Raw genomic sequence first — 17,803 nt, 5'->3', positions numbered from 1 at the left:
ATGAAGACACATTTGCTGTATGGAGCGGGCAGACGCCAGAATTACGGAAGAGGTTAAAGGACACAATCTTGGCCTAGGCTAACAAAGATCACCCTACCAGCATTCTTTCAGAAATAGCTAACTGAAATCCTGTGCTTCCTTTAAATGCATCGTGACCCTGGTTAATATCAAGTAGAGTTTTTAATGACTAATCATTTGGAAATTGTCTCAGTAACATAGGGCAACTTGATCTAATAGGAATAACTCTTCGGGCGATGGCCACACGGCAGAGACTCAAATGCTTCTCATCTCTGTAGACAGCAACAAGCCTGTTTTCATTTAGAACGGGGTGGGAAGAACCAAACTGATTTCAGGCCTCCCTATTTATGTTCTAGCAAAAAAAAAAAAAAAATGTAGTTTCACTTAGCAACAAAAGAGAAAACGAAGGTAGGGCCAGTTCTTGTGACTACCAAATCTCATCTGTCTTGTAGCTCCATCCTTTAGGTCTGAAATGAATCTCCCTGAAACAGTGTCAGACTTTTGCCGAGTGACTAGGATATAAACATTCTTTTGGTTGCTCAGCAAGACATATGCTCTAAAGAAAACTGGACTCAAAACAGGCACGTGGGTTTCTACAGAACAAGGGAGAACTCTCTCCACTGGGCTCCATCTTCCGAGCCATGTTTGAGGTCTTTGTCTCCTCCGTGATGATGGTAATCCACGGCTTTCATGATCCCTTACATGAATGAACTGCTATAAATATGGTGTGGAGACTCCAGAGGCTGCTCTAGGCTTCTGGGCACTGCTGGGGGTGCACCTATATTCTAGCCTCACCTTTTACAAGGTGTACTCTGCATTGTGGGCAATTTCCGTGGGAGAACATTCTATTTAAAGAACTACTCTTCCAGCACAATACAAAAAGTCATTTATGAAGATACAGGAGACACAGAGAGCTCAATGTTTACATAAGCATAATGTCAGAAGCTTCCCTTCCACACTCATGGGGTGAGAGGGTCCACCTATACAAAGGGAGAAGAAGATCACGCAGAGCCACAGCTATGGGACATGGACAATCACATACACACATAAGGAGCACGAGGTCTCATAGAGATGCTGAGAGGTCAGAGAGCCAAGGTTCTCTGACTGAATGGAATCAGAGACAAGAAAGGCTGAACCAGAGCAGCAATCCCCATACAGCCTGTTCCTGACCTTAAACACAGGTATCATGTTCCTTTCTCAGAGCACATTTGAAGTAGAAGATTAAAAAAAGTTAATATATAAAGGCCACATTAAATTTATTAAAATGATATTTTCCACAGACAAAAGCCCAGGAAACCACTTTAAAAGGCAGGATGTCCAAGTGCAGCGTTCCCAGCTACCTTCATCTTTAATTTGCAGGCAGCAGACCCACAGTCCTTGAAACTTAAAAACAGAAATGACAACATAAAATTTATAATGCTGATTTTCCAATTAAATCCCTAGTTAGAAATGGCAAAAAAAAAAAGAAATTAAATGTCATCTACAAAACAGTCAAATCTTGGCTTGTAAAGTATCTCTTTAAGGTTGCTTCAGCTGACAACAACACGTATGGTTGTCATAATTGTGTAGCAGCCTGGATCAGGCGGTCAGTCTGATCCTGCAAGATGAGGATCGAGTCACTGCTTGTGCCAGTGATATCGAAAGGGGAAAACATGGCTGCTACAAAATCAGATCTTTCCTCATGCTCTAGGTTTGTTCACTGGCAAATGTTCAGTACCCGTAGTAAATAAGATGTTATGTGGAGGGTAGTCAATACACGTTTGTTGAGTAAATACAGAAAAGAAGGATTTAGTTTGTGAAACTGTCAGTTATGTACACATTGTTACTAAGTACACAGGCAGTCTTTGTTTTAAATCTGAAGGTCAAAGACCTTCTATCGATCAATACTAAAGGAAGACATTGTCTGGACTTTTATATGCCAGGAATGAACTCGACTCCTCTAGTGTCAGGAGCAGCAGGCATGGGGTAGTAGAGATGAGCCTGAGGTACTAGGAGTTGGGTGACAGCTCTCAGCTATGCCTAGCCAATAGCGTGAATTCTCTCATTCCATCTTCACAGACAACCTCTTAGGGTAGACACTTGCTACTTCTTGCAGAGAGGTGACAGCTGATCAGAAGCCAGACTAGGGAGCACAGGAAGGAGACCATTCTCTCACATTTCTGCTTCTGGAATCACTACAGAGAAGGCATGTGCGGTGCACCCTGAGGACTTACACTCCAGAGCCATCTGTAAAATGCAGGCAGATGACTTGGTAAGAATTAAGGCACTCAAAAGTTTAGATCTTACCTTAAGAGGCTACAGAAACCTTATCTCAATACAACCCTAACATCTTAAATAGTCATCATTTCATACTGGCGTGAGTTTCATAGTAATTGAGTAGATTAAAAAAAACATTCAGGAAATCTTTTAATATGGCATGAAAATCAGCTCAACTGTGACACATCCATACTTATTTACAGAGTTGTCACGAGACAATATTAGGAATTAAGCCAGCTTCTTCTTCATGCCTGAGAGTACTAGCTCTGAGTAGTGATTTCACTGAATTTGTTCTAGCTTTTGTTACTGTGTGCAGATAGCTAATTTGTCAAAGGTTACTTTCTAATTGCTTTGCATTCTCTGTTTTGGCAAGAAGCTCAAATGATGTAAGCAACAGTTATAAAATACACAGTTAAGTTAAATGGCTGATGAAAAGGATTCACTCATAAGTATCTAAATATTGCAATATATCGATTGTGGCTTGCTTCCAATCTGTTACTTTAAAATCTAAATCATCACCTATTTTATGTTAACGATAATAAAATCCTATTTGTTTAAAGTAGGCACTGATAAAACTTTACAAGCTTAAAAATCAAACAGCAAGAATTGTCATGCTTTTCCAACAACAAAGTCATTTGGTAAGGTCTTCATATTTCAAAGTCTCAAGATAGCTTTATGACTTCCCAAGACATTAATGCCTGTCTGTGTGTGTGTGGGGGGGGGGCACACAAGCTCTATTATTGGATTCCAACATTGGCTAATGCTTAAAATATTCTTAATATTTTTACTTTAATATTCTGAAAACTATATAATCTTAATATGTTAATTTGAAGTGTATAGCTTTGGTATGTCATGCAGCTACTGTAAGTCTGCAGTAAGTCAGCATTTAATTCATACCCATTAAAAAATAATTGTACAATTAATGGTTCTACAAAAGAATGAAGTATATAAAATTTATTGGTCGTCAGGACACAAAATTTTATATACTGATGCAAATTTGTGGGATCACAGGAGGAAAGGAACTAAACTCAGGTGAAATGGAGAGATTTTTACCAAACACGTGTTGGCAGGCTTAGAACTCATTAACAGACGTTGAGAATCCTTCAGACTAACAGACCTCCTGGCCTTCGGCAGAAGATGAAAGAGTGTTCCCAGAGCACACTAGCACTCAGGAGAGGAAACAGGGCCCTGGCTAGAGGCTGATTATTGAAGCGAGACAGCACAGGCAGGATCTTCCAGGGTTATTTCCCCCACAACCCCTGGCTACACTAGGAAGCGTGTGGGCAGATACCTCAGCTTCTTTCCCACTCACCTAGGACCTCTTGCTGCTGTCTTTCACAGGCCTGGGCAAGAGCAAGGAAGGGAAGGCTGGCTCAGTGGAGGGCACACACATGGGGAGCTCGCTGGCTTATGCATCTGTCACTGAGGCCTGGCGTGAGGTGGAAGAACCACGCATGTGCCTCTGACTTAATTTGGAAATGTTCCTTTCTAAAGGGAGTTTAAAAAATATAGCCACTATTCTCATGTTTCTGCATTCTCCATCCTTAAAGGTCTACTCAGTTTTTTTCCTTTCATTTTGCTTTTGTGGGATGGAAGGTTCAACAATCTCTCTGGCTAGTAGCCTTCTCAAAGACCCATCTGAGAGCTCTCTGAGCTGTGGCTCCATATCACTGTAAATGAATATACAGTGCAGGAATTTCCTAAAGGCCCTTATTAATAAACCGAGACAACTCTTCCAAAATCGCAATCCAGCTACCCACAATGACATTACCCAAGAGCTCTCGCACACATTCAATCTGAAATAACCACTCAAATCATTTGTTTGAAGTTCTCTCATTTCCTTGTGTGTGCAGCTTTCCACTACCTTCTGACTACAGGATAAAGGTAAACATGTAGAAAGAAGAGCCGGTGCCACGGTTTTCAAGAAGCCTGCTTAGCAGAGTCTTCTCACTGGAGGCAAACGTGAGAAAAATGGTGCATGCTGCTGACTGCAGCTCCGAGGCCTGATTTCCCACACTGCTGGCACTCCACGGACATTTGCTCAATCGGCTAAACCTTGGTTTGTCTCCATAATCAACCACCAAAACCAGCATCATTACTTCTTGGAGAAAAAAAAAGTATCCAGTGTTTCAGGTTTCATTCATATATATGTAGTTTTTTTTTTTTCTTTTGAGAGCAGGTCTGTAGACCACATCATATCTTTTCCTTTGACCTTAAAGGAAATCTCATTTATTTGAAGAAAATTTTCCTATGAAATTCCTAACATGCTACAGAATACTTAAGGCATCATTCTGAAAATTGTGTTGCCTTTTTTTTTAAATTAAGAGAACAGTGTTTCTTTCAGAACATGGACTAAGAATATGTAGAACCTGATATTCACATGAGAGCCAAGAGCAAATTACAAGTATTCTTTTTAAATAAAAAATTAATAAAAAGATAAAAAATATTATAAACCTGGTCTTTACTAAACAGAAGACTTGGTATCTGGTTACAAAGTTAATTTTGAAGCCTGAACCTTGTGACTAGAAGACAACAACATTACACCTAATTTGTGTCTGAACAGACAAGAGGAGGAAAGCTGAAAAGACTCATACTTCCGAGTAATTTAGGATCAGATAATTTGTAGAATCTCTATCTCTCAGGCACTGATTTGAAATGACCTTTGATACCCTAAATGTAACACTCTACAGAATAAAGAAGCCCTCCCTTTTACTTTAAGAAGAAATGAACCAAATTCCAGGGATCAGGACTGACTGGCCCTTTGAACCAATGCTACAGAGATGAAATCCTGTTTGGCGTGGAGAATGCATTTTGATGTAACAAAAGGCATGAATCCTGTGAGAAAATACTGTCTTTCCTGGATGTGCCGGCTCACTCCCAGGCTGTTCTCCCTGGGGTAAAGGTAAGATGGCTAGGCTGCCAAGAGCATGACAGCTTGGGGGGCTGGTACTCCACTCCTCTCAGAGCTCACAGAGGAGGTGAATTCAGAGCACAGCCGGAGGAAACTGCCTTTGAGTTCACCAAAATAAGAGGCCACACTTAAAGCAGATACTAAGGATAACAAAAGCAGTTCAAATTCATTATGGAGACTCTGTAGCTCACTAAATCTTTCTTGCATGTTGATTCACAACCTTCACCAAAGCAGCTCTTTCGAACCTTAACTGTGTTTCACTACCAGAAAGCTGAAACAAGTTAAACCCATGGCTGTTCATTCCAGAAACGACCGATTCTTTTTATTGCTTCAAGTCAATATTTTATTTGTTAAGGAATTCGAGGTATCTATCCACCCTTCTGGAAACATAAACATTGAAAAGATAAAAACTAATTCCAACAGTTTTTGAAAAAATAGAATGTAACAATCAATTCTTGTTATTATTATTATTTTTTTGGTTCTTCCCCATGCGGTGCATTTTGGCTCTAAAGCTAAATAAATAAATAAATATCATCGGGGGCAACTGGCAGGTGACTCAAACTGTACTGTGTAAGAATAGTTCTGAGATTCTAGCTGCAAGTATTGACAAAAAGGGGCTGTTTCTTACTAGGACTACGGTACTAGCACCTTCTAAAGACCAGTATCATATAAAAGCAGTCCGAATACGAAGCCAGAAGTTGAAAAGAAAAGCTAATGTCCTAGTGACAGGTCCAGTTGCTGTACCTTACAAGGCAAGACAACCCTAGGCATCTTATAACGACCAAGTAAACATTTTAAGGCAGTTTGGACTGGTGCTGTCACCTGCCTCTAGAAGAATCCTAACTCTGAAAGAGTGACCGAGTTTGAGACTTGTAATGACTTTCTTGTCTCAGTTACATGGTATCCTGTAGTTATCACAACCCAGGGCAGCACGGACTTATAAACATTACATTAGCATTCATTTAGTGTTTTAAACATAGTACCCAGGAGAGGGATGAGGACGCTAGGGGCATGATGGACTTGAAATCTTACATGGAGAGAAGTGGAGCTTGCAGGCCTTCACAGACAATCATCAAATGAAGGCAGAAGGAGGATAAGGCAGAGCCTGGAAGCGATTCAATGAGTTGGGAATAGTACACCACCGGGCTCTTTCTAGTGACCCAGGCTAGCGATCGGAAACAAAGTGCAACTGTCTGGGAATGGCTCAAGCAGGACACGGAGGGAAATGGGAGGTTTTGCCACTGAGCCTATTTAGGTGGACTCACGGGACAGGAAAAGGAGTTTCAAAAGCCGGGTAGAAAACAAAGGATGAGTTAGTTAATCACATCCGCAGAATGGACATGCAAAGAAGGCCTGCAGGCCGAGAAGAACAACTGTAAACCGGAGAGCCAGTGAGCGAGGGGTTTGCAATTAGAAGCTGAGAAATTTCTGACATCAGGTTGATAGTCCAGCAGTGGGCACTGCTCACCAAAGCCTCATCAGAGGACAGGATGAAGAGGCTGGCTACCACCTGGGTGAAAGCAATCTTCCCTAACATGTCCTCCACGAAAACACCTCTCCCCCCACCCCCATGTCACGTTCTCCGTTTCACCTGACCCGGCATCACTCAGCAGGTGCCAGAGGATATCAGAGTGGCTGGCAATGTCGCTAGTGGCTAGGATACTGCAAGGTTAGTTTAGGGCTCCGTGGGTGTTTTCCAGGCCTTTCAGGGTTAAAGCTGTAGCTTCATTATCCAGTTCTCGCCCCCTATTTCATGCCAGAGCACAAGTATGCGAACATTAGGCGCAACTACAGCTGGTTTCTGGGGATTTCTCAATATAGGAGCTGTGAACCGCTGCTTGCTGCTTGCACTCACAGGCAGGCTTCAGAAGAGAGGCGGAGGTCCGCTATTGGGTTTCCTCCGGTAGTTCTTTAAATTGCTACTAAAAACACCTCTCAGAAGCAGAAGAGGCTGGGGAGGCGGCTAGGTGAGGCTGTCCCCAGATTTGGAGGCCCGCCCGGGAAAAGCTGGAGGCGTACTCCGGAGGCCACCTTGGCACCAATAGCCCGTGGCCTGCATCGCTGCACACAGCGAGGTTCACGCGACGGGTGGCCGCTGCTGAGCTCCAGCACTGGTATCGACCCTGTCCTCTTGGTCTGGATTCCACGCAAGGTCCGCGGCTCTCAGGGGCTTTGGCCTACCTGTCTGCGTTCCTGTCCCGAGGTGCGGGACCAGCCCACACTCGCAGCTTTCTCCTCATCTCCCACTGGGCGAGGATGTAGTTTCACTTTGTTTTTCGAATTCGTGTGTGGTTTTAAGTCTACGGTGATAAGGTGCGGGAAGGGCGCACAGTTCGTACCGGTGAGGGCGCGAACGCAAACCACGATCTAAGAACCAAGGAGGAAACAACCCGCTCTTGCGCAGTCCGGACGCGAGGCCCGCCTAGCCGGTCTGCACACCTACCCTCGAGCGAAAGAGTCCACGCGTGACTCCGGGTCGTTCGGACGTCCTCCCCAGAAGCCCCCCGATGTCCACTCTACTTCCCACGACACGTGCGCCCCAGGCCCCCACGCAGGCCCCGCCCCGCACGTACGTGCCCTTAACCAGCCCGCGGCTGTCCCTGCCCCGCGCGCTCGTGTCCACGGGGGGGCGCTCCTGCCCGCCCCCCACATCCACGCCGCGCCCCTGGGCCGGCGCAATCCTACACTCCTGACCCGCCGCGCGCCGCCTCCTACCTGAAAGCCCGCGAATCGGGCACGCGAGGTGGTCGAGGCAGCTGTGGGCAACGCGGCCAGATAGAACGCTCGGGGCGAGTGGCTGCGGCGGACTGTCCGGGAGCGCGCGCGCGCTCCCTCGGCTGACTCCAGGCCGGAGCCCAGCCCTGCTGCCGCGCGCCGCCCGCCTCGCCGCTCCTAATAACAACGGCGCCCTAGGTCAGGTGGCCGCGCGCGGACAGGGCAGCCATTGGCTCGGTGGGGAGCGCGGTGCGTCGCGATTGGCCGAGGGGTGGGGCTTAGGCAAAGGTGGGGCGGGGCCGCTCAGGGAGACTGGCTGGGAGGGGCGGGGGCGGGGCCAGGCTTGGTCCGCGCCTTTGTGCCCGGCGCGCGCTCTCCGCCCGCTCCGGCTGCAGCGCCCGCTGCATCAATAATTCAGAGCGGCGGCGGCGGCGGCAGCAGCGGCGAGTGCGGACAGGAGGCGGCGGCAACAGCGGGGACTAGGCAGCAGAGGCTATGCATCCAAGTGCGGCTGGGCGGTCGCGGCACCCCTGAGGCCCGGGCGGGGTTCCGGGTACACGGCGCGCGGGGACATTTGTTCTGGAGTGCGAGGGAGAGGCGTAGTGGCCCGGGAGGCGTCGACAGAGCTGCGCACAGAGCTGAGGAGGGGGCTTCGGAGCAGGGCTGGGGAGGGGGGCGGCTGGCGCTGGCAGCCCCCGGGGTGGGGGGCGGGGTGGGCGCCGGAGGCGCGATGCTGGGCGTCGTGGAGCTGCTGTTGTTGGGGACTGCGTGGCTGGCAGGCCCAGCCCGCGGGCAGAATGAGACAGAACCTATCGTACTGGAGGGCAAGTGCCTGGTGGTGTGTGACTCCAACCCCACGTCTGACCCTACGGGTACTGCTCTGGGCATCTCTGTGCGCTCGGGCAGCGCCAAGGTGGCTTTCTCTGCCATCAGGAGTACCAACCATGAGCCGTCCGAGATGAGTAATCGCACCATGATCATCTACTTCGACCAGGTGAGTTGCAGCATCCAGAATGGATTGGTGAGGGGGTGACAGGGAAAGCGTGGAAGGCGGCTGTGGGATTATACTCTCCAAGGGCTCTGCAGAAGCGCGAGGCCACGCTCGGGCGGACTCCGGTCTATCCCCTTTCGTTCCTGTCTTCTTATAGGTACTAGTGAACATCGGGAACAACTTTGACTCAGAACGCAGCACTTTCATCGCCCCGCGCAAAGGCATCTACAGTTTTAACTTCCACGTGGTGAAAGTCTACAACAGACAGACCATCCAGGTCAGCCGCCACCTGGGGGGTCTCAGTAGAAGGGGTCCTGACAGTAAGGATCTGTCCGAGGTTCTGTGGAAGCAGGCGGCAGAAATCGGTGGCATAAGCCCCCACTGCTCTGGGGACGGGTAGCAGGGCCTCATACACGGCTCTTGGACTTGCACTGCCCCTTAAGATGTCCAAGGTTCCTGAACGCATCCTTGAGAGACAGTTTCCTGCCTTCTCGTTCTGGACCCTTTTGTAAAGATCCCTGGGTTTTCCTTAGGGACTTTAGGGACTTCCTATAAAGGTTGTTAGCTTCACAGACAGCTAAGGCCTTTGTAAGGTCTCCCCATGCTTGCTTTCTTGGCTCAACAATCCGCTGCAGCCCAAAGCCTTTCTGCCTGCTTTTCTGTCTCCCCCCCACCCCCCGCGGACAGAATCTCGTTCTCTAACCCCACACCCTTCCTTTGCAGACCTGTTTTAAAACTTGAATCTCATAGGGTGGACAGAGAAAAGGGTCGAGGTGGGGATGGGAGTAGTGGTGCTACTCCCTCCTGGGCCAGCCATGTCCGCGCCAGCACCCACCCGCTAGCCAGGTTCCCAGAGATGTCTGCGTTTCCTTAGAGCACCCGCAGAGGCCGAAAACGCGACTGGGGACAGGGCGCCTAGCCCTAGGCCGACACTGGCACTGCAAGGACACAAACAGGCGATGGCGGGCGCAATAGGATCTGGGGCGAGAATTGAGCGGGTGACTTGGGAACGAAGCTCTAGTGCAGTTTCGCTGGTCTTGGAAATTGCCGACAGCCACTCCTGGCTGCTTCTAACCGGTCCTGACCACAGACACAGGGGGGTGGGGAGCCCAGGGGTGAAGATGGTATTTGTTTAGTAATTCAGGGCTCGTGGCAAGCTGGCGAGAGGCCAAAGGTCTCAGGACGCTACAGCCACCTGCGGGTTCAGTAAATTGGATCATGTCCAATCCAGATTCGCTTGGCGCGCTCGTTTGAGAAACTGGAAGGAGCCTGACCGCCGGTTCTGGAGAGGCAGACCCTTCCACTACCTAGATACTGTGTGGGTCCCTGTTAGAGCCTCCGCAGTGAGCAGCCAAGCCCCTCTACGCCCGGTACACCTTGTGCCCCATCACGCCTTTGTGGCTGCTGGCCAAACGCCTAGGTTGGGTCACCACCTCCGCTTGCCGCTTGGGTACCCGCTTAGGTGGCGCTTCTGATGCAGGCCGTTGTTTTCTTTCTCAGGTGAGCCTCATGTTGAACGGGTGGCCGGTGATTTCAGCCTTCGCCGGTGATCAAGACGTGACACGCGAGGCCGCTAGCAACGGCGTCCTCATTCAGATGGAGAAAGGCGACCGAGCATACCTCAAGCTGGAGCGGGGGAACTTGATGGGGGGCTGGAAGTACTCAACCTTTTCTGGATTCCTCGTGTTTCCCCTCTGACTGGCACATATCGGGAATGGAGGCAGGAGAGAGGCAGGAGGGGAGTGAGAAAGAGGCCGAAAATTACCAGGGCGAGGAAGCGGCGCCACCGGAAACTTCCTACGTGTTCCTAGCTACACTGGGTACCCAGGTGCGCGCCGCCCGCGGTCCAACTTCGTCCGCTCCCTTACTAAGAGAAGTAAATTTCGCTTAGCTCTGCACACTCCCGTTTCCAAAATTAATCTCGCCTCCCCCAAGCCAGTCGCAGTAATCGAGGAAGAGACTTGCCTTGTCATTATGGTTCCTTACCCATGTCCATGTCCCTAACAATTAACGAAGTAATGTGAGATGTTTCTCCTGACCCGACCCCCCTCTGAACCCTGCCACTTACTGAAACTTAGTACGCCCCTACCCCGTTTGAAGAGGGGGTCAGTTTGTTTTCTGTTTCTGTTTTTGAATGGGGCAGGTAGTTTTAATGACAGATTTTGCTCTTCAAACTCTAAGCCAGTTAAGCTGGAGAGAATTCGTCCGTGCTTGTTAGCGGGAGGAAAGACTCACCTTCGTGGTGACTCGTTTAACTATACAGAAATATGTATATGTATCATTTGTACACGAAGAACTCTTCCAGGTGGACGCTGGCTGTATTCCGTATTTCTGTCCTGTTCGGAGTGATCGTGAAATCTAAGGCTGCTTGCTGTTTGTTCTCTGATGCTTGTCCATGCCCCGTGTCCTGTGGCTCCACCAAACGCCAAGGAGGTTCTTCGGGACGCTTCTTCTTCCTCTGTAACATACATGTGAATAGCCAAATTTTAATTTTGCTTTAATCCAATAAAGTCAAAGTGGGACTTTTATTTTTCTGAAACAGCTTTCTAAACTTCGCCTTTTCCGGGTTGCGAGGTTGAGGCGGGCGGAGAAGCAAGAGACTTGGAAGCTGCAAGGAGAGGCCAGGGCACAAGGCCTTCTTAGCAAAGTCATTTCTGCGCTGTCTCCCGCAGCAGGCTCGCTTTGCCTTCCCCGTGTCCCCTGCTTTGATGGAACCTGAGCGATATGACCCAAATCCTGCTAGGCGTGACTGAGGGCCTGGAAGCAAAGTGTTGCCCACCCTCAATTCCAAATGCATCAGGAATTATTTCCAGTTCTATTACCCGAACCCGCCTGCCCCGCGTGACAGTGTCTTCACGCCTACTTTCCTTGGCTGTCTCCAGCTCTATCCGCTCCGCGGCTCCCGAAGCACCTTACACTTTGTACCAGCGCCTCTGAACCCGAGGTCCAGCCGCCAAACAACCCCGGCGGCGGCCAGACTTGCGATTGCGCTCATTCGCAGGACTTTCAAGGGGTTCGTCCAGAAGTTTTGACTGTACCGAAACATAATGTGCAAAGCAAAATTGAAATAAACGACTTCGTTTTAAGTCTGGAACGCTGACCCTGTGTTGAACGCGGGTGATGCAACGCCAGAAGCGGGCGGAAGCCGAGGGTCCAGGACCGAGAGCCGCAGCCTGGGTGGGCTCTCGTGGTACTGGGCCCTCCTCTAGGGTTTTCTTGGGCTGAGATTCAGTTTTGAGTTTCAGGGTTCTAGAGTAAGGGGTGGCGAAAACAGGGGTTAACAACACCGCTGGCAAAATTTCTGGCATTTCTGTCTTCTGTCCCCACCCCCATCCCCAGCGCTTCACAAGCACAGCTGGCCTGGAAACCTCGGTACTCTTTCTCAACCTCACAGTCTAGAGTGCTTCTGGCAGCCGCGCCCTTCACGAGGCCAGGGGCCCAAGGGACTCTAGGGGACAAAAGGGGGTTTCCGGAGTGAGATGCAAGCGAATGCTAGTCTCTTCCATCTCCACTGATCCCATCCCTGCTTCAGTCTCACCCGAAGAGGGGCCTTATGGAAATTTAATTTAAAAAAAAGAAACCGAATTCTTTTTGATAAGAGCTTTGTCTTCGGTCTTTTTTCTGGGAAAGACAGGTCAAGGACGAGAGATTCTGTGCAACCTTGATCAACTACTCAGCTGTCTGAACCTGCAGTCCTAAGCGGTTCCAAGCTTACAGCCTGTAGGGGTTAAGTGCCTGCTATCAATGCAAACGCTCCCAGAACACCCTGGAGCTCAGAGGACTTCTTGAATGCTGTCCATTCCTTTTCCTAAGCGCAGAACCATCCCAGGTCTAGTGTCCAGGGGCTCTGGTGCTGGGGAACCACCAGGATGAATTCCACCTAGATAACTTGGGGAAGTCTCCCTGTCCCCAGGCTTCCCTTCTGTCTAAAGGCAGGGAGGACTCTAAACATCTAAGGGTCCCTTCTGTTCTGGGGACCCAGCCAGTCTCTGGTCTGGAAACACGGGCATACAGGTTCCATTGCACTACATACTGACTGGATCAAGGTCGGGGGTTGTGGGTCCCCACTGGGGCCCAGATTTGAATCCCAACAAGGGAAGAAATGCCAGTGGACCCAGAGAAAGAGCAGGAAAAGTTCTTCCTGATTATTTCCAGCACTACATGGGCTCTGGTAGGATGGGGTTCGTGCTTCTGAGGCTGGCACTGAAACCCATTTTCACCTGGGTCCCCACCTCTTCCTCTACCTGTCAGCCCTTTCCTGTGCCACTTGATATCTCCCACGGATCTCTCTGTGTACCTTCATATGCCACCCCAGCCTTGAAGTTGAAGCCACCCTTCCCCCCCCTTTTTTCCCCCAAATCACATTGCACAGTGGACCCAAGTTCAACTAAAAGGCTGCCTCTCCTGGGGAGCTGTCCCAACCCACAGGCCAGATAATGCTCTCCCTAGGAGGCTTACTGTCTGCTTGCTTCTTGACTTCCAGGAAGGACCCAGTCTGGTACTGGCAGGGAAGGAGTCACCAGGGCTGGGCTTGTCTCCCCTTTTTGCCTTGGGTTTCACATGGAATGGCCACCCACGTTTACCCCATGCTCCTGGCATGTGACAACTGGACACCTTCTCTGGGAGTGAAGATGGAGCCTGAATATTTCTTCAGTCAGAGACAGGGTGAACGGACCAATGCATTAAAACTGGGCCGCAGATGGGGTCACTAGAGACACCAATTGGCAAGTTGGAGACAAATCAAGAAGAAAAGCCCTGGAGATCTGCAGTTTCCTGGGGACTTCCTGTCCCAGCTAGAGGCTTGGGAAGTAAGTGGGTGGGTGGGTGGGGTGATTTTAAAAAAACCTCCACCTTACTTTGGTTCCCTTTAAGGCTTTGAAGCCTCTGATCCCTGGCAGATCTGGGCCTTACCTCCTGCTTTCATCTAAAATAAGTGGCTTCAGATCAGAACCTCTAAGGGTTCCAGGACCACCCCAAATTTTGCTTCACTCTAGTTCTGAATAACTTTCCCACCCCACCCCCAGCCCCCTGAGGTTACTTCCTCCTCACCTGCCTGGATAGTATGCAGTTTCCCCTTCTACACAGGACAGCCGAATTGTCATCTCTTCACCGCCTACCTCTAAGGAGTGTGGAGTCTTACCTAGCCCTACCACCGCCCACCTCTGCCTCTCTAAGAGCAGAGGTTAAAGTGTTATTCTCTGTGACGAGAAAGGCATGGAGCAAGCAGCACAGTGATGTGATGAGGAGAACCCAGGGAAGCTTCATAAAGTACATCATGCCCAGCAGTCCTGTGGGCCAGTAGGCAAGGAGGCCACCCATCCAAGTTCCCAGGAGCGGGCAGGAGCCTGCAGCACTGGGGAAGCCCACAGAGGACAGTGTCTGAGCGCTAGCAGCAAGGGGAGCGTGTGCTGTTGAGGATTCTAATGAGAACATAATTACCCAGGTGTAGAGAGAGCCTCAATGGCCTCTAATTACCTTCTTAATGGGAGTAGGGGAGAGGAGGGGCTGGCACTGGTGGAGAGGGTCCTGGGGCCCGGGACCTAGGGGGAGGCTCCTCCCCCTCTATGATTTTGCACTGTCCTAAGCACCAATTTGAGCCTTACTTTCTTTCTTCAGCTCTAGGATGCTAAGAGTGGCCTATAGTTTCTCTCAGTTGGTCTAACTCTTCTATTTGTGCCTGAATTTAAGTCTTCCCAGTATTCAGCCAGTTCCCTCTCAACAGGTTGGTGTATTCCATTTTCAGTGACATCAAACAGCAAAGTCCAGGACTGGCTGGGGGAGGGGACAGCCAGAGGGACTACCTAGGTGCACCTGCCCACCTGCTTTTGAATTAATACTGTGGGGGAAATGTTTCCCAGAGACTGTTACAAAGGTCTCTTGAGTTCCTTGCACAGACATCATCATATAATACAACTCTCTCTTGAGCCTCAGTTTCTCATATTTCAAGCAAAGACAATGGTAGTCTTCACTATAGTAAAAGATATTCCACACTCAAGCAAGCACAGGGCATCGTGGGTTCAGGACTCACCCCAGATAGTTGTCTTCATTCCTGTTGCTTATATAATTTGCATTTTTCAATGCTGTTGGATATTTCCTGTCTTCAGGCCTTGTGTATTCCTTTAGACCCTGAACAGTGTTCCTCCTCCCCTATGTCCCCAGCAAGGACACTGATATGAAAGTACCCTCCTTTCATATCATTCAGTGCATCTGGGAAGAACTTCCTGGCCCCACCCCCACTCACTCTCGCCTTCTTCCCTTTTCACTAGAAGATGAGTTTATCCCCAGGATGTCCCAGTTGTGACCCTAGGATGGCAGCACACAGTGGCAATATGGAAGAGGCTAAGAAAAGATTCATGGGATGGTGTTGGCTAGGTCTTGTCTCCCAGAAGGTGCTTTGCTTTGCATGATGGAGACTGGTTGAGAAGTCGTGTGGACACATCCCAAAGCCCACGTATGTCCCTTCCTGAGGCTACAGTGATGGGTTTGTGGTAAGGGATGAGAGAGACATTTCTTGAAATGATCTTTGAGGACTTTCTGGAGGCTTTTGAGGCTCCTAGCTAACACCATCACACCCATCTTTTCTTAGCCTCTCCCATATTGCCCCTGCCTCTTGCCATCCTAGGGCCACAACTGGGACTTCTTGGGGATAGACACATAGTCTAGTGTAATGGGAAAGTGAGAACATGTGGAGGTGGGGCCAGGAAGGTCTTTGAGGCTCCAACCTGACTTCAGCACTCTGTGGTTTTCCCTAACTGCAACCCAGCAAACTATCCCTTCTATTCCTCATCTGACCTCTTAATTGGATTGTGCCTACCCATAACACTAAACAAGAAGGGAATCTCTTGAATGAACAGAAGAATAGTCACAGGTACACTGGCTTTGGGGCTCACTGGATTGTAGGAGTCTGGAGTGCTGGCTCAGCACTAGGCTCTTCCCCCAAATCCTTACTGTCTCTCTGGACAGCCACACTTGTGTTAGGGTGGAATTGCACTGTATCTGTTGTCTATAGTTGACCTACACTACATCTTCCCCTGCTGTTTGCCCAAACCCATGTCCAACATGTTGTGAACACCATTGTGGGCAGGGGCTAGGCTTTATTTTTTTTTTTTTTTTAAGGACAAGAACAACTTTGTCTTCACTCCAGCATCAAATACCATGAATACAAGAAAGTATGGCTCACTAGCAAGTGTGCTTGCCACACAAGCATGGAGACTTAAGTTCATTCTTGGACCTTACAGAAGGAGAAGGTTGACTCCTCAAAGAGGATACAGTATGTGACACACGCTGATAATAAATACAATTTTAAAATCTTTAAAAAAATACCATGGATTAGCCAATCGACTGTTTCAGGAATCCAGGATCAGGCTGTTTTGTTTATAGTGAAGTATATTGAAACATCACTGGTTACAGAGGGCCAGCAGTGCCAAGGAGCTGATGGAGATCACCAAAGAGTAGCCTTGACCGATGAAGGGGCTGGTAAATCCACTCATGACCATCACTGGGATTTCGTTCTAATTAACAGAGAATAGACTCTGTGTTCTGAAGCCTGCTTTAGCCTGCTCATCAGGTAAAGCGCCCAGTGCCCTTTCTTTCATGGCCAGAAATTACTGCGAGCATTCAAAGAGGAAAGAGGAAATCACTAACCAAAGAGAGGCGACCAGGCCTTTCTTCCTCCTCATTTGAAAGGAAGCTGTGTGCGCTGCTCAGATCATGTATTAAAGACTCTCCCTTGTAATCTGAGAGGATCAAAAATAAACTCCCCGTTGTACACTTTGCTGAGCGTTCAGATGAGTTTATAATGACCAAGTGAGCCCAAATATAGCGTGAAGATGCTGCTGCTCACAGCCCGCTATGCTGCTAACTTGTTCTGCCCACCTTAGGCATCAGTAATGCTTCCAGTTCTCTCCCTCTCAGTTGGATGGCTTAGTTTGAAGTTGCCGAGAGACAGGACCTGCTCTCAATACCAGCCAGGCTAAGGGTGCCTATTTGGGTGGCTTCTGAGGGTTGGGTACTTTTCCTTTCTTCTCTGGACTCCTTAGGCTTCCTAGGTAGAAGACTGCTCTGGAGGTTCACGGGTACCCAGTCCTGTGGGGAAGGGGTGGGGAAGCTCTGAGTGACTTGTGTAAGAAACAGAGAAGCCCTGAATGAGTGTGTGTTATTGACATGAGCGTGGCTATGGCAAGGACCCCAATACCTCAAACCCATGGAAGTAGCAAGGCCTTCCCCAGATCAGGCTCAGGGAAATAGCAAAGGCTTCCCCTGGTTCCAGTACAAACATTAACAGTGTTCTCAGAAAGCATGCCCTGCAGCTCCCTCTGCCTGAATGAGACTGCTTCCCTTCAGGGATCTCCCATGGAGACTAGCTTATGACTCCCTGTGCTGTGTGTTATAAACTCACTGAGTTTCCAGGATGCATAGTAGGTATTCTTCATCAGATTAAGCACAACCTATCCAATCCCAGCTTTTCTGTGCTTGTACCCACCCCTTTTATTCATATCCATGTTGCCCCAGTCAAATTTCCAATCCCAAGATGTGCAAGACCAGGAACAGGTCCAAAGCATCTCCCGTACCACTGTGAGTGGTTGTGAGGTTCTGTGAGGCTGGGATGCTTTCTGCCGCCTTTCTCCACAGCCTCAGTGTACTCCTGCTTCTGCTCTAAGAAGCTGGATCCACACTGAGACCAAACTCAATCAGTGAGCTTCAAATTCACTGTCTCAAAAAATAAAATGGAGAACATTTGAGGTAGCCACCCAGCATTGACCTCTGAGCACACACACACACACACACACACACACACATATTAACACACTCAAACATATGTAACATACAATCATACACACTCATAAATACACACACACATACACACTCACACACGTACATATTAACACACTCAAACATATGTAACACACAAT

At 48.9% G+C, this 17,803-nt stretch overlaps 1 protein-coding gene and 1 long non-coding RNA gene across 4 annotated transcripts in view; one reads left to right on the top strand and one right to left on the bottom strand.

The window, feature by feature from the left end:
• LOC117723396 (uncharacterized) overlaps nucleotides 1-8,092 on the bottom strand; it is a 56,212-nt gene extending 48,120 nt beyond the window's left edge. The window contains exons 1-2 of one of the 3 annotated variants that reach the window (XR_013104810.1): nucleotides 7,901-8,091; nucleotides 7,367-7,552 (exon numbers count right to left, since the gene is read on the bottom strand). This is a non-coding gene — a long non-coding RNA (uncharacterized LOC117723396). Of the gene's footprint in view, nucleotides 1-7,366; nucleotides 7,553-7,900 lie in introns of all 3 variants that reach the window. The other 2 variants (XR_013104811.1, XR_004608656.2) reach the window with 2 other exon arrangements.
• A 505-nt stretch (nucleotides 8,093-8,597) lies between these two features.
• On the top strand, nucleotides 8,598-11,419 carry Cbln1 (cerebellin 1 precursor). The gene is made up of 3 exons (XM_034522585.2): nucleotides 8,598-8,894; nucleotides 9,049-9,168; nucleotides 10,392-11,419. The coding sequence occupies exons 1-3, from the start codon at nucleotides 8,631-8,633 to the stop codon at nucleotides 10,587-10,589; spliced, it is 582 nt and encodes a 193-aa protein (XP_034378476.1). The 5' UTR covers nucleotides 8,598-8,630; the 3' UTR covers nucleotides 10,590-11,419.
• Nucleotides 11,420-17,803: the final 6,384 nt, after the last annotated feature.

This window comes from Arvicanthis niloticus, chromosome 18 (assembly GCF_011762505.2).
Source record: "Arvicanthis niloticus isolate mArvNil1 chromosome 18, mArvNil1.pat.X, whole genome shotgun sequence".
NCBI lineage: Eukaryota > Metazoa > Chordata > Mammalia > Rodentia > Muridae > Arvicanthis > Arvicanthis niloticus.
Note: the sequence above shows the minus strand (reverse complement) of the source record. Positions and strands in the feature narration are given on the sequence as shown.